The following is a 27,722-nucleotide window of genomic DNA, read 5'->3' on the forward strand; positions in this document are numbered from 1 at the left end:
ATGAAGTGGCCGTGAGTGGCGTATCTAGAAATTTTCACTGACCGTTTTAGAGGGGCCGATGCAGTCTGCTGTGGTAATTCCCTATATAACCAGCCCATATATTTTTTCCGCATTAAAAAAACAAGAGTGGTCCCACCAATAGGCTGAAATTAAAACTTGCTTTTTTTTAAATAAATGGTTCAATAATTCATCTTTTGATCAGGTGGAGAATGGGTTCGAAATTTATAATCTGCTTCTTCTATACCAAAAACAATATATATTATTTTTTAACCAAGGATTTATATGGAAATACTTATAGAAACCTTATTTAAGCTTCTTTTATATCTAAATACAGGAGTTTTACACATTCAATGAAAATATTTTGTTCATCTCGCTTTTAACACAAATCATTCCTAATAAAACGCATCTAAATAACAGATAAAAATATCCCGGCTCTTTAAAATAAAACAGCACGATACTAAAAAATCGTATGCGAGGCTCATGAATATGGTAAACGGACAAGTCATAGGAAAAAAAGTCACAGGACATAAAGTCACAAATTTGGTAGGACAAAAAGTCACAACATATATAATAGAAATATCTTGAAATATTTACTTTTTAATAATATTTTCATACTAAAGTTTAGGAAATGTGTCATTATTTATTTAATTTTAATCATGCAAAAGAAAGATTTCTTGGAACCATGAAGCCATTTAAGTGCCAAGCCACTATGACATTTTGTTTTTTTAACATTATTTGATCTGCATCTTTGATATTTTTTGGATAAATTGTGTGTACAAAGTTGGTTTATACTATACAATAGTTCAAGAAAAATACAAAATATATTTAAAGAAATAAGCATTCTTTTATTCAAATAAAATAATCAGAAAAATGAATTGTGACTTTTTGTCCTGTGACTTTTTGTCCGTGACTTTTTGTCCTGTGACTTTCTGTCCTACATTCCATGAAGATCCATGAATATAACATACATCTCAAGATAAGACCGATAACTCTGGTACATCGAGACTACTGAAGTAGAAGAATAAGAATATAATATGTCTCGGTTAAAACAATAACTTTGGGTTTCGGTGGTTGTCCACACATAGGGAGTTATATAGACTTATAATCCAAACATGTGTATATTTTCCCGCCAAATTTAGCAGAAGAGAGTGTGCAGCAGCTGAAACTAATCCAGAGTGAACATGCCCATAAATCAGCTTTAGCCACACAAGTTATCATGTCACAGGTCAGACTAACAAACAAATCTTCATTAAAGCAACCCACACAAATCGTTTGCGCCCCTTGATTATAGTGATGTAGGTTTTTTTCAGAAAAAGGGGGGGGGGGGGGGGGGGCAAATCAGAAAGCTGAGTGCGACCCATGAAAACAGAGAATCCGATCAGTTTGAATTACAAATGTACAGTTCTTTAAAGTTCTTAGTAGGTGTTCTGATGACCTGGGGTGATATTTTTAGCATGATCTATATAAATGACAACCCACCAGATGGAAAACTATCCTACAGTTACACCCCCTCCCATGACATTTAATGGGAAATACGAATATGAAAGATTATTTCGAGAATAATGTGAGGATGCTTACAATTATCCTACCGTAGTGTAAAATCAGTCATCTGGTTGGTTTGTTCAGTATTTGTGTTTGAACTTGTCACACAGGAAACTAAGCTTTGGCGTAACTACGCTACTACCAGCTTACAAAGTTAGTGCAGAATACGTTTTTTCTACACTTTTGAATATAAAAACATTTCTAAAGATGTGTTTTCATTGTTATTCTCAATTGTGGCTCAAAAATGCCAATTTCTAATGGCCTTTTCATACCTGACTTCTGAATGCCTAAAAACATTTCAGAACTTCACAAAATCCCACTGGCGGCCTTCACTGCTTTGTGTACATTCCATTCAGCGTCATCAATCTTGTGGCAGACAAAACAGGTCAAGCAAATCGAATTTTTATGAATTTCAACTTCTTAAGCAATTTTCCTGCGAAAAAAAAACCTATCCAAGATGAAAGGAAAACTATATGAAAAAACTATGTTCATGCCATAATTTTGTTCAGGAATATAGAGTAGGTAAATAAAAAATGATTTACATTTATTTTTCATAGAAAAAAAAATGATTCAATATGAAAAGATCAATATTCTGACCATCATGACTGTAGCTAAAATACAAAGTTCCATTGATGTCGAATTGCGAGGCTAAAAATGAGGTTTCCTGTTAAATAAACCCCTAAATTATTGCAAACTAATTCAAAGCAATATCACACAAACAAATAATATAATTGCCTAAGACTAAAAAAAGCACCTAATTGACAAATAAGAGCAATTTGATTGGATAGAAGATTCAAAGCATCACGTGATTTTGACGCCAATTTTAATGTAAAACAAACCAGGTCAGCAGCTATAGTATGGAACAATATCGTACATTGAGTGACTGAGAAATAATTATGAGTAACCAAGCTTGACAATACATGGTAATAAAAAATCAAAGCTAAGTCTACAGAAAAAATATGAAAAAAAATGTCCATAGGTGAATGACTTACCAACAGCAGGATATAAAACCAAGAAAACGTTCTGGTAAAGAGTGAAACAAAATAAAAATTTCCATTTAGCATTATTATTTTCCTCCTTACATAACAAATGATCATGAGTACAGCAGGATATAGAAGCTTGGTATAAATTGGTTTTAAATGTTGCTATGTGAATGAATCCCTGAGAACACACTTCAATTTATTTTTCTAAAGGCTTTATGCCTCTCTGGAACATGCCAATTCAGTGGCAGATCTAGAACTTTATATAAGGGGGGTGGAACCCGCTGACTGACCTAAAGGGGATCCACTGACTGACCTAAGGGGGGCCAACTTCAGTCATGCTTTATTAATTCCCTATATAATCAACCAAATCTTTCCCACGAAAAAAAGGGTGGTAGGGCATGGCACCCTTGGATCTTCCTATGCAATTATCAGTATATGTAGGAAGCTAGATTACATACATGTAATTTTTCTGGCAGGAGTCATATGGAGACAGCTACCCACCAGAAAGCTCACAACTCTATCAATTCAACACCACTGTTCAGTAGTGGTACCAAAATTGTCAATGTAGCTTTAATAGGCCAGGATTTTTTAATTTGTTGGTTTATGGATTTTCCCCTTGAAAAAGTTTGGTCGGTTGGTTGGGAAAAAAAAGATCTTTTAAGACTGAAAAATATGCAAAATAAATATATATTTCACCTTTCTAACAATATCATCATGAATATGATTGTTAATTTGTCATCATTTCTTAAATTTGAGTTCGATGAAATGTTATTGCTCAGCTGTCATAAACATCGCATGACATTGTCTAATAATTTCCCGTAAAAAAGGGGTGGGAGTGTGCAGGGACAAAGAAGAAATTACATCGTCATTTCACAAACAAGAAAAACATATTCACGTAGCTTTTAATCAATTCGAGAAAACTTGGTGAATAATGATCTTCAAGCATGATAACTGATAAAGAAAAAAAATTTAAAAACGTCGTACGAAAATATGTTTCAACACTTGTGTCAAAAACGTAATAGACTCGTCCACTGGGAAAACAAGAATATCGGGTTAAAGTGTTGTCACGCATTCCCGGTTTTTTGGTGGAAGAAGACATCAAGTCATGAAGGCCTATGGTGCCGGCTGTAAAATTATTGAACCGTTACCACATCTTTATGCCACATCAGTTTCTGTGTATTACAATTTCATAACAACTTCCGATTCTTGACACCGATTTAAACACATGATTAAGCATTCGAATCATTTAATTTGTAAATTAGGTTTGAAAAAAAATCACTATCGTATATATATATATATATCATGTATATACCCTTTTATTTATGTAAATTATTAGATTTCATCTCATCTTCATGAACATTATTTGTTTACTTGTAACCAGATGTTTTTAATGTAAATATTTGTAGTAGGCATGCATGAATTTGGTATCGGGTCGACTCGCTCTGTTTACATGTTCGCCCTTGGTCTGTTCGTCTTGAGTTCTTTCGCCCATATAGTACGTTCGCCCTGTGTTCATTCTCTTTACTCTTATCAAGGACATTTTATAATACGTCCTTGCATTTATTAAAAAATATTATAACATTAACTGGAAATCGGCAAAATCGGAACGGCGGATCCGTACACCAACAAATTAAAAAATCCTAGCCTTAAGCAGAGATACTTTTTACCAACTTTATATGAAGGCTGATCAATTTATCTTGAACTATAAATATATTCTTGCACTATATATATATATAATAAATAAATATTTGAAAACCCCTTATCTTTTATTTCTATCAAGTAAAAATGGCTATGGAGGTGTTTAAAGGTGTAGAATCATCAACAAAAAAGGAAAATATGCAGTTTGAACACAAAAAAGAAACACATTGTGTACGTTGAAAAAAAATGTAGATAAAAAATCTCCAGTTATGAGGCCCAAACTCCAGCTGAAAATTTCCTAATCTCCAGTTGTGGCTTGACAACTCTGTCACATGTCTGAGATTAGAGAAGTTCAGGGGGAAATATTCAAAGGAATTATTAAAAATGAAATGTTGTTAGAATTAACAGAATAAATTATGAATTGTATCGTCATCAACATTGTTTTATTCTTTGATTTTCTCAAATTTTTCAGAAGTGAATTTTCTTATGTTCTCAGTCACTATATATCATGTATATATCCCACCGCATTGTGTAACATACAGTAGGAATGAATAATATTTGGGTTTTCCTTGACTGTAGCATGCAGATATTTTGAAAGAATGAAATGTTAAGGGTATCACATGTCTTGCATTGTATAATGTATTTAAGATTGATTCTAATGTAAAATGTCTTGCATTGTATACATGTATTGAAGATTGATTCACATTTTATTCTTTTACAGGGAACAGATAGAAAGAAGAGATTTGAATTCCTTCTTAAACAGAGCGAGGTTTTTTCCCACTTTATACAAACAGGAATTGACACTGGAAAAAGCAAGCTGCCATCATGTCCATTGAAGATATCGAAGGTCATTGGTAAAAATGAAAAACACTTGAAAAGAGATAGAAAAGAAAGGTTTTTATATTTTTGATTTCTGTTAGATTTAATTTGTATTTAATAGCAATTCTATGTAACCAGGTGTTTGAAGCTTGGTTCATTTCAAGGATTTAGAATTTTGTCCATCAGTTTCGATGCTGTGCAAGAATTAAAATGAATTTATCATATTTTGATATTCAACAACTCAAGTCTTTGATGTTTATAATAAAACTTAAAGTAAATAAATTGTGCAACTGATAAGTATACCATATTGTAGCCTTGTAATATCTTAATACATGTATATTGTTAGAAAACACCATTGTGGTGCTGAAAAAGAAGCAGACAAAGAACTGCTTAATGTACAAGAAAGTGACACACCAATTAGATTTGAAAAAACTCCATCATGTAAGTTATAAATCCACTTTAATATTGAACAGAATACATTAGTGAAAAGTTCAAATTACAAATTTAAAATGTCTATAACTAGCAAGTATATATATATATAAAAGAAGATGTGGTATGATTGCCAATGAGACAACTCTCCACAATAGACCAACATGACTCAGAAATTTACAACTTAGGTCACCAACAGCCTTCAACAATGAGCAAAGCCCACACCGCATAGTCAGCTATATAAGGCCCCGAAATGACAATGTACAACAGTTCAAACGAAGAAAACGAACAGCCTTATTTATGTACAAAAAATGAACGAAAAACAAATATGTAACACATAAACAAATAGCAAGGTCTATTAATTTTGCAACTAGACATGATAAAAATTGTACAAAAATTAAATATCACAACCTATAAAAATTGAGATGAAAGCCCATATCATTTTAACCTCTTTTTTTTGGCCTTTGAGATTGAATTATTGAGGTATGAACTATAAGAATTATGTGAATTTGTCCTTAAAAGAACACAAGACATAGTAGAAATGCAAATAATTAGATATGTCGATAGTAATTATTCATTATATTAAAAGGAAACTTGTTTACTAGTTATTTTAACATAATTTTCTAGTTATAGAGGGTGGAGAAATGAGAGATTACCAGCTTAGAGGATTGAACTGGATGATATCCTTGAATAGAAATGATATAAACGGCATATTGGCTGATGAAATGGTACGAAATTATCTTTAATGGGAATGATAATTGGAGAAATTGTATACATATATGTTATTAGGGAATTGTTGGTTCCCATGTGCTTTAGCAAAACCTGAATCAAAAGATAACAAGTTATTAAACTTTAAACTATTTTATACTGTAAATAATAATGAAATGAAGGCTAAACTCTGAAGAACATTGACAACCTTTTATTACTTCGCAATGACCTTGAGGTCATTCCGATGTATTGCTATCACCCAGATTTCCATTATGTAAATTAGTTTTGGGTTTATAACCGATCTATAAACATGATAAATACGCACACATTAACGAGTGCAAAATAACATTCCTTATCATTTGATATAAATGGACCATTCCAGTTAATATCTGCTAAAGGGGGATGGATGGTCCTTTCTGAGGGGTGTAAAATTTATACATCTTAGGGGTAAAATTTTTGGCTTTTTCATCTGACACATACACTTATACGCAAAAATTTCTGAGGGTCTTGCAGCAGTAAATTAGAAAAAATAATTACATCTTAGGGGTTACAAAAAATACCTATTTCAGATCTTAGGGGTGCTTTGGAATGTAGACAGTTTCGTATCATGCATTATCTGGTATTGTATTTAAAATTCTGATGGGTACAATCCTTGCAGTAAAACATTCTGATAGGTCATTTTTACCAAGAAAGCCCATCCACCAAATATGAACAGAAACTCTACATCTGATAGGTCTTAATTTATAGATCTGATAGGTAGTTTTTCATGATGTTTTTTCTGATAGGTATGAAAAAAAATCTCCCCATCCATCCCCACCTGTCAGAAATTAACTGGAATGGCCCAATACATCTGTTCAATGAATAATGATAAAAATATTATTGTTTACAACATAAATTAATAATATGAAAATGTTTTGTAGTTATAAGTAAAAAATCATTGATAATATCAATGCACACATACCGAAAAATTATGTTAAAGCATGCCGGAGAACGCTTTGCCACAATACCGGCAAGAACAGGTAACTCTGTAATTGTTTTTGCGGTAAAGTATGAATTGCTACTAGTATGCAATTTTTAGAAAAATCAAAGTTTTACAGAAAAGTGTCCACCATGCACTTGCAATGCGCTATTTTTCGAATAGTAGAATAGAATGATATACAAATGGATGGAAATCATATATATATGTAACTGTTATTTTAATATGATAAATAACAACAAATCAGTGTATGTATACTGATTTGTATCACTACAATATAACAGTTATTACGATGAAGTTGAATTTCCTATCATTTATTCATCATCCAAACACGAACTTGTCTCAGGTAAAGAGATAAGTGATATTTTTTTCTGAGACAAGTGCTTTTGACCATTCACATGCAAGAATTTGTGGTCATCCGATGTTCAGTACTTCAGTACTTTGATCAGTATTACTATGCCTCCAAATCGAGAAAAAGATTTTCCCTTTTCATTTAATAATAAAATAATGAGTAGCTTGGGGTCAGCTGGATTTTGGTTCAAGTCCAGCCAATATTGCAACTTGAATCCTAAAATATACAAAAATATTTTGCATGTGATCAAGATATAAGTATGCGGTCTAAGTAGTAATCTCAAAAGTGCAAGAATTCTTGTTCTTTTATTCTGATAAAACAAACTATTTAATATTCAGTTTTGTTCTATTGTGATATTTTTGCAGCAGCTAAGCTACAATAGATAAAGGGGAAATTACCAATGTCCAATTTGAAAGTGGATGTTTACATATTCTAGCTGTTATTAGAAGATTGTCTATTTTCTTTCAGGGACTAGGAAAGACACTGCAGACAATATCTCTACTTGGATACATGAAGCACTATATGAATATTTCTGAACCTCATCTGGTCATTTGTCCGAAGTCAACTATGGACACATGGAAAGCAGAATTCAAAAGATGGTGTCCATCATTGAAAATCTTTTGTCTGACCGGTTACAAAGAGGAAAGGGTACATTTATTTAAAATCTGGTTTTTTTTCTACAGCAGCTCATTGTGGTTGTGGGGGCATTGCAACATGCAAAATTATAGCCTTTAGAATGACTGCAACTACAGTAAATATCCAAAAGCAAATACTGGTAACTTATTTGTTTTTGAATATTTTACTTGTTACAGTCATTCTTTTAAAGGTTAGCTGCCATTTGGCAAAAGTCCACTAAAATCAAATGCATGATCTGCTGTCCTATTGTAGTCTGAGATTACTCTGACGTCCAATGGCTGTTTTGCCAGACAAGCTGGGGCTTTGGGACGTCAGAGCTTGTCCAATATCAAAAAGTGGATATTTGCCCACCCAAAATAGATGTGCTGCTTCGTCGCTTCTGGTGCCGACTGACAGCCTTGGAATTTATCTTTTCATTTATGTAAGTTTCACCTTTATTTTTCCATATTTTAACAGTTTTCACAGAGACCCATCGATTTCTGCATTTTGACTTTCACTTTCAAATGGACCAAGTTACGAGAGAGTTCGTGGCCTCGAGACTCAAATATGCAAATATTTATATTTGTTCATCTCCTTTGCAAGCAAAAGAACAATTATAATATATGTTAAATTATGTTTCGGTGTTTGAAAGGTCACTGTTAAATGTTGTAGGGCAACATTTCTGCTTTGGGTAACTCCTTCCCCCTTTTCAAAACTGATGTCAGTTGAGATATGTTGAATTTTAAATTGGGAATCAATATTTGTGTTCTATCTATAGAAACTGATACAATAGTTTTTGTAAAAAATAATAAATGATTACAGTTAACAATCTCTTTAATTTTACAGAAAGAAATGATAAAGAAAGTTATGAAGACAACAGAATGGGATATCTGTCTGACATCTTATGAACTTTGTATCCTTGAGAAAACAGAATTGAAGAAGATTAAGTGGAAATACCTCATTATTGATGAGGCCCACAGGATAAAGAATGAAAAATCCAAGGTATATTATTGTGGTCAGATTGGTCTTGGAATATCTGAGTTTTAAGTTTGAATAAGGTCGTCCTAATCAAGAATGACAATATCTTGGAATGTCTTCGATCTTAAACTAGTCTACCTCTGATTTAGAATTACAAATATGAAGTTATACAGAAATACAGATTTTATATGGCTGAACATTTCAATAAAACGTACAAACATGAAATCCTTATTGCTTGAAAAAGAAAGAAAAAACCCTGAAAAACTAAAAGATGTCATGCAGTCTGATAAAATTGAGTGGAAATCAACATTCAAATTTTTTTGTGAGAGACCAGTTCGAACTTGTCATTGATTGAAAAGGGAAATTCTGACTTAACTTGTGTGTCTATCATGCCAGAGCTGTTGTTGTTTAACAAAATTTCCAGAGTTTGAATACATAGCCTTCGACTTTAGTCTAAAAAGCAAGACATAGTGATCCTACATTCTGTTTGCGTAGGTGTCGGCGGTGGCATCCACAAACATTCACTCTGTGGTTAAAGTTTTTGAAATTTTAATAACTTTCTTTTTCCGTATTTTACTTATAAATGGACTTAGTTTTTTTCTGCCAGGAAACATTACTTTCACTCTGTGGTTAAAGTTTTTATAATTTTAATAACTTTCTTAAACTATCCTGGATTTTTAACAAACTTGGACAGAAGCATGTTTCTAATCACAAGATAGTATCCAGAAGTAAATTTTGGAAAAAAAATATCTATTTTTCTGTATTTTACTTATAAATGGACTTATTATTTCTTCCATTTAACATTTCATAGTCTGCAGTTAAAGTTTTTAAAACATTTTTAAGATTCTTAAACTATCCTGGATTTTTACAAAAATTGGACAAAAGCTTCTGACAATCAAAAGATATATAATAGTATAGAGAGGAATATTTTTATTAATTTTTTTCATCATTTTGTTGAGTGTGATTAACAGCAAAAGTAGGCAAGACACTGGGTTCCGTGGAACCTTTACAAATTTTTTAGTATATAAGTTCTTTTAACAACTTTGCAATAAAAGTAATACGTAATGCCCAATATTAAAAGTGTTGTGTATTTTCAGCTATCAGAGATTGTTCGAAGCATAGCTTCAACCAACAGATTGTTGCTGACTGGAACCCCATTACAGAATAATTTGCATGAGTTATGGGCATTGCTGAATTTTCTATTACCTGATGTTTTTCATTCAGCTGGGGTACTTATTGATTTAATATATTCCTTTACATGATGTTGCAGAATTGTCCCCCTTGGTCTGAGACCACAATTGTCGTCCCTTGATTTTCGTTGTTCACAAATATAGTCCCTAGTGTTGACAGTGGGTTACTTGCCATTAATTTTTATACCCCTTCCAAATTTATTTCTCCATGTTTAACTCCTCAAATTGCAAGTAGGGGGGTGAAATTACACTGTAAAAAAATTTGGGTCCAGAATTTTAAAGGAAAGTAGTGATTTGGTCCAGCTGAAAAAGGTTGAAAATTAGCACTTCGGAAGCTGTCAAAAGATTTCAAGACGCCCTAAACATAAAATTGTCCATATTTTGAGTTAGAGCCGATGAAGTTTTCTATAATTTTGATATAATTTGTCCCAAAAGTAGTACAACACACTGTAAAAGTTTCTTTGAGAAAGCACAGGTGGGATTTTTGTTATTTTCATTTATGTTCTAAAAGAAATGCACTACGAAATAATTGTGTTCTTGGACCTAAGAGGTGAAATCTGTAAATATAGAATCTGTACTTTGGCAACTTCCCTAAATGTTTTGATGGTGTCAATTTGTCAAATAGCATGAAACTAAAGGATTTAAACTTTTAATTTTATAGAATTTCTGCAAAAATGACAAATTTTGGCATTTTATGGTCAAAATAGACATTTATAGCTTTTTCAATATTGATGCATAAATGGCATCCTGACTTTCTATCTGACAGGTTTTCATGTGTCAATATTTGTGTTTCTATGCCTTTATCTAGTTCTTTTACTTATTTATGAACTCTGAATCTACAGAAAAGAAGATTATCTCAGACAATATGTGCAAATTGTGTTGTATAAATGACCCTTGTCTAACGCCCTGTTTGGATGAAGTAAAAAGTGGGGAGCTTGGTACATAAAATTTGAAGTCCATAATAAAGACCTCACTTAATTTGTATCAAAAGCACTTTACAATGTCTATTGTACCTGTTCCATTTCACATAATATCTTTCTGTTCTTCTGTAGGATAGCAAGTGATTTAAATATAAGCCTGTTGAGAATAAATTGCATGCAAGTTTTTCCCTAAAAAGGCAAAAATCTTTGTATCAGACCATGCTGTTTGTAAGAAAAGTTAATTGCAAGAGTATTTTTGTGCTCAGATTTGTTGTATCATGTCACATGAGTATAGAAATGATAAAAAAGACACACATTTTTATTTCTTATAGCCTCAGTATGCATTTTTTAATGTAAATATATGGCACCGCCTAAATTGACCCTAATTTTTTTCCAGTCTTACTTGGCCTAAGACCCTTTTAAACTAATATGATATGTTATTTGTAACTTTTCTTTCCATTTAAAGTACTTTCAATACATATGTAAGGATAATTTATAACCAAAAAGCTTCACAAATTTAAAATTGCTGGAAAATATTACATCTTCATGTAAGGCTCCCCTTCATTGAAAAACCTCAATTTTTAGGCGCAGGCTCATATAAATTTTACTTTTGAATAATTATGCCAAGTCTGATAAATCAAATGAGTACTCTATTGCTTTAAGTACAGGATAAGTTATATATTCAGGCATTTAAAAAGTTTTTTTTTTGCAATATTTTAATTTTTAAAGCCCCAAATGTTGATAATTGAAATTTTTCAATTTTAACTTCAAAATTTTACACGCAGAGATGAGTGTAGAACTTAAGTTATTGTCTATAATATACATCCTATTGTCATGAAACTTTGTAAGCAGTGTTATAATTTATTAAGCTTTGGTCATACCAAGTTTTTTTTAGATTTGTCAACTCTTTCTATCCTATTAGGTCCGAGACCACAATTGTCGTCCCTTGATTTTCGTTGTTCACAAATATAGTCCCTAGTGGTGACAGTGGGTTACTTGCCATTAATTTTTATACCCCTTCCAAATTTATTTCTCCATGTTTAATGCCTCAAATTGCAAGTAGGGGGGTGAAATTACACTGTAAAAAAATTTGGGTCCAGAATTTTAAAGGAAAGTAGTGATTTGGTCCAGCTGAAAAAGGTTGAAAATTAGCACTTCGGAAGCTGTCAAAAGATTTCAAGACGCCCTATACATAAAATTGTCCATATTTTGAGTTAGAGCCGATGAAGTTTTCTATAATTTTGATATAATTTGTCCCAAAAGTAGTACAACACACTGTAAAAGTTTCTTCGAGAAAGCGCAGGTGGGATTTTTTTTTATTTTCATTTATGTTCTAAAAGAAATGCACTACGAAATAATTGTGTTCTCAAACCCTTGATTTGTGTTAAATTAATGATGATAATTTCAGGTTATATTTAAATTCAATATTCACAGTCTTTTTTACAGTTCTTTTAGATATACTTTAATTAAGTACTTTTAATGTACTATGGTTTCAATATAATTTGAGTGATTCCAATTTTAAATAATTTGGTGGTATAGGTGAACCACAAAATTCAATGTCCAACCAAACCACGAAATTTGATGTTCGACCAGGTTCAATTTTTCTATAAGTTTAGTTTTATTATACTTAAGAAAATAATACATTTAGCAAAACATACACATTAGACTAACTCAACACACAAATTAAAAAAAATAATAAAACCTGTACACACACAACACAGTCTATAGGGTTGTTTATTTTGGTTACTACCGGTAAATATACTCATTTAGGTAGCAATAAACAGTTAGGAAAAAATACTAAAATTTGCCCTTATGAATTTTACCATCCCCTTTTTCATTGCTTTCTTGCAATATCAAGCGTACTGTTTGTGTCATATATGGGCATATGTATGTAATCTGAATCTTCCATAGATTTTATATCCAGTATATAAAATGGTAAAATATAATTTCTTTTTGATGTATCCATGGCAACAATCTGCACCATTTATTTGTTATTAAATATTGCAGAAAGGGGGGGGGGGGGGGGGAAGATGTCACATATTTCCCCAAAAATTGGCTAAAAGTAGAATTTCAACCGCTTGAAGTAATACCTTTTCTGAAACTGTGTACATATATCATTCAGCAAATCCAATGAAAATCATACGTCGTTCGTCTCATTTTTTTGTAAAATTACGTCAAAAACTTTGTGTAGAAAAATAGTGTTTGTAAACAGTAAATTAATGGCCGGTCTAGCTATTAAAAAACAGATTGTCAAACAGAAAACAGCCCATAAAACATGTAAAAAATAATCTTGATGCACTTATAAACCATCTTTGAAGGCTAAATTAGCACTCATCTGTCTAAAAATGAATTTTATTACACAATAATCTTCCTATTTGAAAAATTCACAGGGGCCAAAATGCGAAACTAAACTCCTAACTGTGTATTGCTACCTTTATGATTTATGGTACTTTGCATGTAGCCAAGATCTTATATTTGTTGTGCTTGGGCCATACAACTTTGTAGCATCACAATTTTTTAAACATGCTGGTCACGAAAGAACTTAATAGATTTTAAATTGGCAGTCATGATCTTCTGATCTTTGACTGAATGACCATGAGAGGGCTTTATATCCAGTCAAGATTGTTACCAATAAGTAAGTCTCCACTATAGGTAAACTGTATGTGGAGAAAATATTGACTCTATAAAGTAGGATAGGAATCTTATCAAACCTCATGAGCTTTATCCATAATTATATAGCTCCTGTTGTTAAAAACACATTTTCACATTAATGCATTTCAAATCTTCTAAATTTTCAGCAACATTTTTTTATAAAGATCTGTTACTGTATTTATTTTGTAGGACTTCGATGCTTGGTTTTCCACTACAAATAGCTTGAGTGACGAAGAATTGATTAAACGTCTTCATGATGTAAGAGATTCTTTTACTGAAATTGGATTGTATGTTTAAATTTGAGAAATTCCTGATAATACTTGTGAGCCATTACTGATGAAAAATTGTGTATATGATACATTGAAGATCATATTTATTTACATTTAAGGTTTCCCAGATTTCTTATGTATCCCAGAACTAGGGCGTTTGCCAATGAATGTAATTAGAAAACAAAAAGTTTTAAAATACTGGTTAAAAATTGTAACTCATAAACCACTTATTGTGTATGATATTTATATATTGTTACTCAGAGATGCAAATACTGGTAAAACTAATTGGGTTTCTAATGTTCGTGACCTATTGTTTAGTATTGGTTTAAACTTTGTATGGTACCAGCAGTCTGGTATAAATATATCATTAGATGTAATAAAAACTAGGTTAAAAGATCAATATATTCAAAGCTGGTCTGCATCTATACAGGATTGTGAGAAACTTACTATGTACAGAATTTTAAAATTAGATTTTTGTTTTGAAGATTACGTAGATTATAACTATAATTCACATTTTTTCACAAAGCTATGTAGTGGTACTATGAAGTTAAATGTTGAGGTGGGGCGTTATACAAATATACTAAGAGAAAACAGATTATGTACTTGCTGTAATATGAAAAGTGTTGAAGATGTAGTGTGTCCTGTGTATAGACATGTACGGCTGCAGTTTTTACCAAATTATTACTGTTCGTGGCCAAATGTGACAAAACTTATGTATCTGTATCAAACAAAATCTAGATCTTTAGTTGGAAAATTATGTAATTATTAGAAATCTCCTTGGCCGGTTAGATCACATCTAATAAGTTGATAATTTTTCTATTGTTATATCTTATTATATTGTTCTCTGTTGTTTATTGTGTGTCACAATGTAAATATGTTTGTGTTGCTATAGCACGTAACTACTGCTTTGCAAATAAAGAATTCATTCATTCATAAAGTGTATTTATTCTATCTATATTTTTTCTTGTAATACAGATTTTAAGACCATTCCTTTTGAGAAGAATCAAATCAGATGTTGAGAAACAGCTTTTGCCTAAAAAGGAGACAAAAATATTTGTTGGATTAAGTAGCATGCAAAGAGAATGGTATGTTATTTGTGAATAAAAAAAGACAGACCAAAAAAAAAAAAAAAACATGCACAATTTGGAAAAATTAGATTTTAGTTTTATTGTAGATGTAATTTTGAATGTGTATATCAAAAGAAATATTTGTTTATATATCTATACAGCCAATTTCAGAAAGTAAAAAAATGTCAAGATTAGACATATTAAGATAGTTATCCCAAAAAGATCTAAAAATCCCCAGTTCAAAGTCAGATGTTCATGAAAAAGTTGTTTGATAGAAACTTCTTATTGAAAAGTCTGATCAACAAAATAATTTTGCTGAAACAATATGTGATTTAATGAAAATGGTAGCTTTTATAAATTTTCAATTTTGATAAAGGGAGATAACCCAAAGTAACACCAAGATGAAAAGCCAAACTATACATGTATACATACTTTGTAATATCTGCATTGTACAAAGAAAGGTCTAGTCTGTACATAGTTACACATGCTTGTTATATACTTATTCATAATTGTGATAAATAGTGTTATATTTTTTAATTTTTTACTTGTATGCATTTAAATGTACCTGCAATTCATGTTTACATTTTCAAATATTGGCCATAGTGTCTACATGCTATTTTTCTATCACAGCAAATGGGATAAACTCTTATCATATAGATCAACTGTCAGAATTTCGTCAAATCTAGGTGATAATTTCTTTTTCTCATCTTTTATAATTACAAATTCTAGTTTTCATTTAAGAATTGAATGCTTCTTTTTGTAAATTTATTGGAGTGTAAAAGCGTTGACCGAAGTACATTTTATATGAAGCGCGGAAGCACTTCATTCTAAAAATTTATGCACGGTCAACGCTTTTACAACCCTATAAAGTTACAAAAAGAAGCATTCAATACTTATAATTACATTTTTTAGCTATGATCACGAAAACACGAATCTTATATATTTTATTATTTAATTCACCTGTGCACTTTATTGTTCGAGCACGTGTTATCATGAATGAAAAGTTGTATTGAGCATTACAACTGCTTACGGAATAACACGTGATGTGCAGTAAGCCAATCAGAATAAAATATTATAATGAAACATACATCTAATGTAATTATAATATAATGTTTATACATACAAAGAGAGACAACTCTTATCTTCTTAAATTTCCATGTTCAACTCTTACATTATCAAACAAAAGTTATTAAGTTACTTTCATTCTTATTTTCTCATTTTATTATTAAACACAACTGATATATTGAAACTACATCTTATCAAATAAGAATTAAGCCTCAGGTATAAAATTGATTAATAGATTTGAAATTTATTCATATAATTATTCGTACATAAATGACAGTGCATCATAAGCCTCTAAAGGCTGGTTGGAATAATTATACATGTTTATTGAATGTTTATGTTTAAAACTGCAATATATTGCATTTCATGTATATGTACCAAGTTGTAATTTAATAATAAAAATATCTATCTATAAAATGTATGCTTATGGTTACCTTTTTATACCTATAGGTACACAAACATATTGATGAAAGACATAGATATAGTTAATGGAACTGGTGATGTGGATAAGATGAGATTACTCAATGTGTTGATGCAACTGAGGAAATGTTGTAATCATCCTTACTTGTTCGCTGGAGCGGAACAGGGTAAAATATAAATTAATCTATTTGCATGGATCCTGGAAATTACTTAAAATTGATATAACGTAGAAAAATCAAGGACTTTATTGTATCATATATAATTATTGATGAAGGAACTTGAAAAATATTAAATATTCTGAAACTGTGCAAAATGTTTTGAAGTGCTGTTTTTCAGTGTAGTTTAAAGTCACAAATTTTGAAAATCCAAATTAGATATAACCGTAGATAAGCTGGTATAACCGTTTGGAGGACAAAAAGTAACTCTGATACTTGTTAAACATACAATGGTAATATTAAAATTTTAGAAGTTTAAAAAAAAAAGGAACAAATAAAACCATTCATTTAAATCACAAGAAAAAAGAATTATAAAGTCTTTTGGGTAAATGGACCTTTATATTGCTTATTTTTTCAACATTCAAGGACTTAAACAACACTACAGAAAAAATTGGTGAAAATTATGAAAAGATGATTAACTGATCTAAAGCAACTGATTTTCTAATTTTAAAAATTAGGACAACTCTTCCACATTTTACCAGAAAAATTCTAATCATTTTCAGTATTAAAAATGCACAATTGAAGAAAATGGGCACAATGTTTGTATTTGGATATATTTAAGGGAAGAAAATGTACATATGTCAATTAGATGTGCGTTTATTCATCATCTGGTTTTGTAAGAATAATTATTGTAGGTCCACCGTATACAACTGGTATGCACCTTGTGTTAAACTGTGGAAAGATGTCAGTCCTACATAAACTGCTACCAAAATTAAAGAGTCAGGGTAGGTTGTTTAATTTAAGTATCACATAGAGATAAAACATTGCCTAATTTTGAAGAGACTCAAGTATATGTGTATAGTTCTACTTGAAGTCCTTTTTCTGGAATTGAATTCAGTAATGATTAGTTCTCAATTTTAAGAACTTTTGACCAATTGTGTTTGAGGGATATTTAGAAACTTCATTTCACATAATTACCAAAAACATTGGAAAAGACAACAGACAATGTACACTTAACACCAAATTTATTCCTTGGAGAAAATATACCACACAAAGACGAAAAACACTGAAAATTGCTGTAGGGGTGATCATCATATTTCCCTTAAAGATACAACCATTTCAGGAAAATTTAATATATCATTTTGCAAAATTAGAACTGGTCATGTATTTGGTTCATAATTGAGTGACAGCATATTTTGTCTATACATATTTTTTCATATATTTTTAGGTTCTAGAGTTTTGATCTTCAGTCAGATGACACGGGTACTAGACATTCTAGAAGATTACTTGTTCTGGCAAGGATACCAGTTTTGTAGACTGGATGGGAAAACTCCACATTTAGAAAGAACAGTAAGTGTAGAATGGTTAAATACCTGGATTTGTTTGCATTGGCCTAATTTTGTAGTTTGTTGCAGTAAATTTGAAATATTGGTCATAAGAAAAAGTATGGCCAAATCTTAACATTTTACTTTCATGGATTTACTGGTTTAACTCTGTTTGTCTGTCTGTCAGCTTAATATCCATTCCACATTAATTCTCAGCAACTACAAATCAAAGTCTCTTTAATAAACCATCCAGCCTCATCTAACTATGCAGATTGTAATATGTTTTTAGCTCCTTTGGTGCTTTCCTTCCTGTTGGGCTGAAAACGTATATCTTTAAGTTGTCATGCATACTGTATTTAGGGTTATATAATCCATGGACTTGTACTCAAAAATTTAAATTTGCATGCAGTACTTCAAGCAAGAAATAAGAGCAAAATTCAAATAAGTCAGACCAATGCCTGTTTTATTTTTACTTTTATTTTTTGTGTAATTATATGATTTGTGCAATCTTATTATTAACTTGTGCTATGTTTTAAGTGTACTATATGCTTTTAACTTATATATGTCATTAATGGTATCTTACTATGCATTATATGTTTAAAATTGTGTTGTTTTCATGACTTTTGTATGTGTGTATTGTATTGTGTGTGTGTATTGTATTTTGTTATTAAGTCGATTTGAAAAGCTCACTAGAGCTTGTGTTATGTAGTTTATTGAATATCGACTCTAAATAAAACTTTGAATCTTGAATCTTGAATCTTGAAAACAGTTTTGGCAAAACAGATAATTAATCCAAAATGACTTTTATTTTAGGTCTCGATCAATGAATTTAATTCACCTGATAGTGAAAAGTTCATCTTTATGTTGAGTACCCGAGCTGGTGGATTGGGAATAAATTTAGCAACAGCAGATGTCGTCATTATTTATGATTCTGATTTTAATCCACAGGTGGATTTACAAGCCATGGTAAGTTTTGAATGATTTCTTCAAATAGAAAGTTGTAATTAAATAAGTCACTTAAAAAATCCAATTTGAAGGGGTTCGCGGGTCTAAATCATTTATATAGGATTTCTCTATATTTTTCTATAAATGAACTTTATCTTATAGTTAATAGAAAAATAAAATAAAAAAGTGGGGTCACCGTTCATTTGCGCTCACAATCTGCCTTCGAAAGAAGCATACATTTTTGTAAAGGTGTTTTTTTTCTGTTGAAGTATTAGGAGAAATAAAGGTAATATCGAAATAAAAAAAAGAAATTTATTACAGAAATCGCTAAAATTTTACAATAATTTAGTTTTAAGTACAGCTTATATGGAAATTATATTAAAAAAGATAGGTCGCCGATGAGTTGAAAAAGATATTTCAATTTTAGAGCCAAAAAATTGCACTTTTCCACCAAAGGGAGATAATTTGGAACTTTTTCAATGATGTATACATTTTGAAAGTCATCTGGGGCCAACACGAAGTGATTGTTTTGAATGATTTTTGTACCATATGATAAAGTAGCAACTACAAAAGGAAATTAATAAAATTTGTAATGAAAAACAAATGTTTGATTTTTTTCTGAAATTTTTATACCCTCGAGCCTCCTTAAATTGTTTCATTTAACTTTTCAAGAAATAAACTCATCCCACCATAGAATCCCAAGCTGAAAATGTCCTTATGCTGATTTTATTCTTTCATATTTTGGAAGGTATGGCCCCATGATGGAAAATGTGATGAGTTGTAACATGTGAGCTTTATGAATATATCAGACACCTACTTCCTGTTTGCTGATTTCCATGATAAATTGGCCGTTTCAAAATCTAAAGCATCATGGGTAATTTCATTGTTTGAACCCCAAAATGAAAATAATGTCACGTCATTGGCTCAATTTCCATTGTTTATGACATTTTTAACCAATCACAAAAATATTACCCAGAATGCATTAGATTCTGAAACGGCGAATTGTCAAAGGGGATAAATTTAAGTTCTGTCCGACACATGCTTGCTGTTGAGGAATGTTTGACTTACAACTTAAATGTGCTAAGCAGAAAATGCATTCATTCTTTTTTTTTCTGGCTTAAACAAATCTTTTCTTGCAAACTACTGTTTCCAATTACATTACAAATGAAAAGCATGAGACTTTGATAATAAGCCTTTTATTCTTTATTCAGGACAGGGCACACAGAATTGGCCAGACCAAACAAGTCAGGGTCCTACGCTTTGTTACAGAACACACAGTGGAAGAGAAAATACTTGAAAGAGCTGAGAAAAAGCTGCGACTTGACCATATAGTTATACAGCAAGGTATTAAATTACAAACATATTTTGAGATATAATTCCATAATCAAAAGCAAGTGGTAAGCCCATCCATTAATCAGGAAGACATTTACTATAATCCACAAAAATTGGAACCCAAGAAAATAATTTAATCCCCATTGATTGGTTTTGGTATGCAGTTACACAAGCATATGCACATTTAATTTTTACCACAAATATGGTCAATTGAAATTTTAAAAGGATAATTTACATGTTTAAGCTTTGCCATTTAATTTCAACATTTGTATTTATCTTTTGATATTACATATGTCCAAGGCTTCTTTGTGTGAACAGTTTTTAGCTCACCTTTCCTAAAAGGAAATGTTAGCTTTTGCCATCACTTGGTGTCCGTCGTCGTCCGTCTGTTGTCGTCGTCGTCGTAAACTATTTCAAAGATCTTCTCCTCTGAAACTACTGAACCAATTCAAACCAAACTTCATCTGATTGATTCCTAGGGTATCTAAAATAAAATTTGTGTTTTAATTCCCATTTCATCAAAAAACATGGCCGCCATGGCTAAAAATAGAACATAGAGGGTAAAATGCAGTTTTTGGCTTATAACTCAAAAACCAAAGCATTTAGAGCAAATCTGACATGGGGTAAAATGTTTATCAGGTCAAGATCTATCTGCCCTGAAATTTTCAGATGAATCGGATAACTTGTTGTTGGGTTCCTGCCCCTGAATTGGTAATTTTTAGGAAATTTTACTGTTTTTGGTTATTATCTTGAAAATTATTATAGATAGAAATAAACTGTAAACAACAATAATGTTCAGCAAAGTAAGATCTACAAATAAGTCAACATGACCAAAATGGTCAGTTGACCCCTTTAGGAGTAATTGCCCTTTATAGTCAATTTTTAACCATTTTCTGTAAATCTTAGTTATCTTTTACAAAAATCTTCTCCTCTGAAACTACTGGGCCAAATAAAATCAAACTTGGCCACAATTCTCATTGGGGTATCTAGTTTAAAAATTGTGTCCAGTGACCCGGTCAACCATCCAAGATGGTCGCCATGGCTAAAAATAGAACATAGGGGTAAAATGCAGTATTGGGCTTATAACTTAAAAACCAAAGCATTTAGAGCAAATCTGACAGTGGAAGAAATTGTTTATCAAGTCCAGATCTATCTGCTCTAAAAATTTTCAGATGAATTGGACAACTGGTTGTTAGGTTGCTGCCCCTGAATTGGTAATTTTAAGGAAATTTTGCTGTTTTTAGTTATTATCTTGAATACTATTATAGATAGAGATAACCTGTAAACAGCAATGATGTTCAGAAAAGTAAGATTTACAAATAAGTCAACATGACTGAAATGGTCAATTGACCCTCTAAGGAGTTATTGTCCTTTATAGTCAATTTTTTAAAAATTTCATAAAATTTGGAAATTTTTACTAACATTTCCACTGAAACTACTTGGCCAAGTTCATTATAGATAGAGATAATTGTAAGCAGCAAGAATGTTCAGTAAAGTAAGATATACAAACACATCACCATCACCAAAACACAATTTTGTCATGAATCTATCTGCGTCCTTTGTTTAATATTCACATATACCAAGGTGAGCGAAACAGGCTCTTTAGAGCCTCTAGTTTAAGATCAAAGTCTTTTTAACCTCGCAACACCCTACAGTTAAAGCTCAAAAGTTAATTAGAATATGGGATAAATAATATTTGTTAAATGGGCAAGGATTTATTAAAGCATGCTTACTATTTTGTAAGATGTGCATACCAGAACTTCAATGACTTAAGAATAAGTGTAAAATTTTGAACTAGCAGTTTAACAATTCAAAATGAGAATCTGATGTCATTGCTTTGCGGAATCAAATTCATTCTCTGCAGCAATCTAGCTAAAGAAAACACTGTTATTAAATTCCATTGAATGAAAATGCTGTTTATTATTAAATTTCATTGAATGAAAATGCTGTTTATTATTATATTCCATTGAATGATTGCAGGTAGATTATCAGACAGCTCCAATAAACTAGGAAAAGGAGAAGTTCTTAATATGATCAAACATGGAGCCAGCCGAATAGCTGCTTCTAAAAACACTGATGTCAATGATGATGATATTGATACTATTTTGGCAAAGGGAGAGAAAAGGGTAAGGACAATTATTATGATGATATTGATATCATTTTGGCATAGGGAGAAAAAAAGGGTACAAACGTTTCCTGCAGTAAAAAGTTGAGAATAGTTATAGGCTATCAATGGTATTTTGAACAAGATGATTTTTAGCTACAATCTAATTAAAGGGAAACTACTGCAATGAGATGAAATCGAAAAGCATCCTCCAATATAAAAGACCATTGAAAGCATGGTTATCATAGTTTTCCTAGGTAATAATAACAAATTTTACACATATTTAAAATTTTAATAGATGTATATTTCTTATCTGTCATCAAGCTAAATTGTACCAGATAAAGGGTTTAACCTTGCATACAAAATTATTGGGATTATACAAAATTATTGGGATTTTCTTGTTAGATTTATGAAGGACTTACCAAAGGACATGTATTTTTTTATTGTGAAAGTTTTTCTGGATTGTCATGTCAAAGTTGCAGAATCTCAAGTATCAGATTTTTGTTGAATGTTTGCACATTGTACAATAAATGAGTAATCAGTATGCTTGGATACATTTTCTTAAAACATTAGACAAATGTTTGATTTGGTTCAATACTTCAAATTTTATACTGTTGTTGGGATTAATAAACATTACTCCATTTCAGTATACAAAAAAGGTATTTTCAGTCTGCAAAGAAAGATGTATTATGGATTCATTTATTTTCGTGGATGAGGGAAAACTTGCATATTTGTGGATATTTAAATTTGTGGTTTTGATAAAGTCTACATACAGGCCAATATAAGTTTTGTCATTTGATAAAGTCTACATACAGGCCAATATAAGTTTTGTCATTTGTTGAATATTTTATTTCGTGGTTCACCTGTAACAACAAAATCCACGAAAATGGATATCCAACAAAATTAATGAATCCACAGTATTATGCACAGCTAAGTATTATTCATTGAAATCTTAATTTACAGGAGTTCAATGGGTATATTAGTCCACAAATTTGAGTGTTCAATAAAGTATATATAGTCATATAGGTTGTATCCAGAATTTGTAAAACCAAAGTTTTATTAAAAGTACAATATGTCTTGAATCAATCAAAAATTGGTTTTAACAAAATAAAACGATCCATAATTTTTTGTTCTTTAAAATGATTTCAGACTGAAGAGATAAAAGAGAAGATGGATAGTGTAAGTGATCAGAACCTTAGATCATTCACCATGGATACATCCGAGATTGATATCTATCATTTTGAGGGGGAGGACTATAGAAACAAACAAAAAGTGGAGGAGACATTTATAGAACCTCCAAAGCGTACTAGAAGAGTCAACTACAGTGTTCAGGTGATTCCAGTTAAATTTAATATTTTGTACCTGAATATATGTGTTTGCTTTTTCAAAGTCATTTGGTTTGTAACCTTAAGCACAGAGTGCTATGGCTTTATCATGTATAAATATGAATTTAAAGAAAAGTTCAAAATCTAGAACCTCCAATTAACCTGACCTTGACCTCAATTTCAAGGTCATAAACTAAGGCCTTTAGGACTTGAATATGTATGGTTTATGAGTTATATCAGTTTACGCTTAAGTTTCAATATAAGAGGAGCCTAAAACTCCTATTTATTGTCCTTGACCTTCACCTTTGACCTTGACCTATTTTCATTTTTTGGACCAAGGACCTCAAATCAAAAGACCCTAGGCACTTATCAAATGCATAAGGGGGAATAACTCATATTGAGTCTCGTGATAGCTGTGGTCCAAATGGTCACCCTAATCCTTAAGACGTGCTGAGCAATTTGGTAATCTTTTACGGTTGTGAAGGAGTAGTGGACAGAAGAAAAATAGTGTTTGAGGAGATAACTCTTACAGCGTAAAGTCTTCAGTTCAATGGTGTCAGTTTTAAAAGTGTATAAACTGTTCGATATAATACACAAAATATCTAAGCGACATCTTATGATTGTGGCTATTAAATATTGATATTGACCATATAAAAATTCTTGGTGTGCAACACATAATCTTATGAACATTTAGTTTTCCTTTATAGCTGGAAACTTAGTGGCTTGTGAAATAGTACTCCAATGATATTATAATTTAACAGCTTAACTTTTAGGATCACACCACCAAAAGGCTTTTTTATGCCTCATCTATGATAGTTGAGGGGCATTATGTTTTCTGGTCTGTTCATTCGTCTGTCTGTCCCGCTTCAGGATAAAGTTTTTGGTCCAGTTAGTTTTTGATGAAGCTTAAGTCCAATCAACTTGAAACTTGGTACACATGTTCCCTATGATTTTAATTTTAGAGTTGTGATCCCAATTTCATGGTCCACAAGTGGGGCATCCATGTACTATGGACACATTCTTGTTTTATAAGGATTTTTTTATTGTGATCAAGTTTGAATGTTATACTTTCAGAAGGAAATGGTTAAACATAAACCAAGATTATCGTTGGAAAAGAAAATGGAAATTTTGGAAGAAGTCCACAAAGGGGAACAACCAAGACGACTAATTGCTGACAATTTTGGAATTTCTTCTGAATATTTAAGACATATTATACGAAGTCGTGTTAAAACAGTAGAAAGCTACTTCAATGTACAGTATGGATCAACATTTCAAGATGTAGAGTCTGAGTTAAAGAAGTATGTTGAGGAAAATATAAAGCTGAATATACTCGTTGAAAACCAGTATCTGCTGCTGGAGAATGCAAAGAATATTGCAAAAGAAAGAAGAATTGAAAATTTTCCTGGATCTCTTGCATGGATTGATAGATTCAAAACTATATATGTTGAATTGTTTTATCCACCTGTTGATGGCATAGTAAGATATTTTTGATAAACATATCTGAGAACTATTTTAATGGCTGGAGTTTTTGCCTTTCTCTCCTTAATATGTAAAAGGATAACAGGAATCTCCAAAAAATATCATGCAGTAGACTTTAAACCCCTTCCCCTTCCACTCTCCCCCCCCCCCCCCCCCCCCCCCCCCCCCCAGTAGTATTTGCATAATTGTATGAAGTCATTCTGTAGGATGAGGAATTTGTTCTGTTTCTGGCTCAAGAGTAATATTAATCTTTTTAATCACACCTAGTCTGAAAGGTCATGAGCTATATTGCTACTATATGGCATCAGTTGTTAATTAACATTTAAATTTTCACCCATCTTTTTTTTTTAAAGTACTTCACTTTTTACCCATTCTTGGCAAGAATAGTGTATTGAAGAACCCTTAAACTTGATCCTCACATTTTTAAGTCACCTGGCCTACTGGGCGAAATTTAATCAAACTTGGCCACTATCCTCATTAAGGTTTCTAGTTTTAAAAATGTGTACGATGATTTCGAAGATTTTTAAAGATAGAAATAAACAGTAAGCAGCAATAATGTTCTGCAAATTAAGATCTACAAATTAGTCAACATGACCAAAATTGTTAATCGACCCTTTTAGGAAGTATTGCCCTTTACAGTGAGTCAATTTTTCATAAATTATTGTTATCTTTTACAAAACTGCCAACCAAGATAGCAGACATGGCTAAAAATAGAACATAAGGGTAAAATGCATGTTTTGGCTTATATCTCCGAAACCTAAGCATTTAGAGCAAATCTGACATCTGATTAATATGTGTAATAGGTTATTATTTATCTGCCTTCAAATTTCCCAAGAATTATTAATTTAAAGGAATTTGTATTTTTTTGTTATTACCTTAAATATTATTATAATATCTAATCTAATCAAAAGTATCTTATTCAAATTAATTATGATTTTATTTACATCATTTCAAAAACAACAATTAATTCAGGTGAGCTACAAGCTCTTGAGATTGAGAGCCTCTAGATTAAGTTATACTTGAACGATGAGTTGGTATCATATACAACTGATTGCACTTAAATTACCAGTGAAATTATGTGGAGAAATTCCTTTTATTTTCTACAACTACTGGTACTTATCAATAGAAGCAAAGTTGGCAGAATTTATGAAAGGGTCCTTTTACTCTTGACCAAATTAGATTTAAATCTTCTACAAAGCTCTGCAGTTGTTCTAATTTGGAATGAAAACATGGTTGCAGGCACATTCTTTAATAATATTTGATCTGTCTTTAGACATTTTTTCCTTGAAAGTGCAAAATGGTATAATTCCTTTCTACACTGACAAATGGATACTCAAAGAAACATACGTACAGTGACCTATAGTTGTTTATGTCTGTGTCATTTTGGTCTCTTGTGGACAGTTGTCTCATTGGCAATCATACCACATCTTCTTTTTTATATTGTCTTGATAAATGGCAATCCTACTGAAGGAGCTTACCAAGTTGACTGATGCATCATTTGATTTTTTCAGGGTAGTAAACAAGACTTCAACCAAGCAAGGAAACAGTTAGATCATGCTTGCAATGATAATTCAGTATTGCCTGAACATCAAGTTAATTTATCTGAGTTGGGAAATCACAAGTCAGCCACCATTGAACCAAGAACAGAGTTGCAGAGAAAACAGGTTGAAAAAATCTACTTAAAGTGTGCAAATAAATTTCAAATTCTTGGATATATGAATAAAGTCCAACCTGCTTAAGAGACAACCTATAATAAGCAAAAACATGTTTTAAAAACCACCAATTTTAGATCCCTCTGTAGTACATTTCATATATATTGAACCGTTTATTAAAAGATCACCTGTCTTAAGAGACCACTTGTTTGCTCTCCGTTAAAGTCATATGAAACCTCAAATTAAAAAAAATGAAGCGTATGTTTTTTTATAAAAAAAAAAATGGATAGTTTTCATTATTAAACTTCTGTACATATACTTTTTTCTGAAGAAAATTCTTCAATTTGTCAACATTCAGAAGAAGTTTACTTTTTTTTTAATTGCTTGCTTCCAGGAAGCAATTCGACGACATATTTTCCGTATGCAAAGTGACCTTAGCGTGACCTTTCTCGTAAAAATCCTGTCATCGCAATATGCATGGATCTGTCACTGAAATAAATATGATTGTACATGTTAAACACGTGCTCAATATTTATGCTCTTTGTTGATTGTTTACAAACGGGTGACAATCATTAAACTTCGGCTTCAAAACACAAACTTTAATTACCTGCCATATTTGTTAAATCATAACAGACAGAAAGAAAAAAATTGACGATTATACGAAATTTATGCGAAAAAAAATGATAAAAGCATGCACAGAAGACTAAGTTTATGATATATGTATGCATTGGTTCAAAAATTGGATTAACATTATTTTTCACCGGTCATTTGTTTCATATGACTTT

The 27,722-nt window shown here is 31.4% G+C and overlaps 1 protein-coding gene across 1 annotated transcript in view; it reads left to right on the forward strand.

Moving 5' to 3' along the window:
- Positions 1–1,119: 1,119 nt before the first annotated feature.
- LOC139520207 (SWI/SNF-related matrix-associated actin-dependent regulator of chromatin subfamily A member 5-like) overlaps positions 1,120–27,722 on the forward strand; it is a 31,565-nt gene continuing 4,962 nt past the window's right edge. Inside the window, exons 1-18 of the mRNA XM_071312678.1 lie at positions 1,120–1,225; positions 4,885–5,057; positions 5,329–5,423; positions 6,039–6,139; positions 7,916–8,095; positions 8,909–9,064; positions 10,138–10,269; positions 13,992–14,060; positions 15,047–15,156; positions 16,651–16,787; positions 17,471–17,560; positions 18,004–18,125; positions 18,914–19,066; positions 20,257–20,389; positions 22,358–22,503; positions 23,631–23,813; positions 24,881–25,282; positions 26,797–26,949. Coding sequence (XP_071168779.1) covers positions 1,217–1,225; positions 4,885–5,057; positions 5,329–5,423; positions 6,039–6,139; positions 7,916–8,095; positions 8,909–9,064; positions 10,138–10,269; positions 13,992–14,060; positions 15,047–15,156; positions 16,651–16,787; positions 17,471–17,560; positions 18,004–18,125; positions 18,914–19,066; positions 20,257–20,389; positions 22,358–22,503; positions 23,631–23,813; positions 24,881–25,282; positions 26,797–26,949 — 2,544 coding nt within the window. The 5' untranslated portion in view covers positions 1,120–1,216. The remainder of the gene's footprint in view (positions 1,226–4,884; positions 5,058–5,328; positions 5,424–6,038; positions 6,140–7,915; positions 8,096–8,908; positions 9,065–10,137; positions 10,270–13,991; positions 14,061–15,046; positions 15,157–16,650; positions 16,788–17,470; positions 17,561–18,003; positions 18,126–18,913; positions 19,067–20,256; positions 20,390–22,357; positions 22,504–23,630; positions 23,814–24,880; positions 25,283–26,796; positions 26,950–27,722) is intronic.

The sequence above is a fragment of the Mytilus edulis genome, chromosome 4, assembly GCF_963676685.1.
Source record: "Mytilus edulis chromosome 4, xbMytEdul2.2, whole genome shotgun sequence".
In the NCBI taxonomy this organism is placed as follows: Eukaryota; Metazoa; Mollusca; class Bivalvia; order Mytilida; family Mytilidae; genus Mytilus; species Mytilus edulis.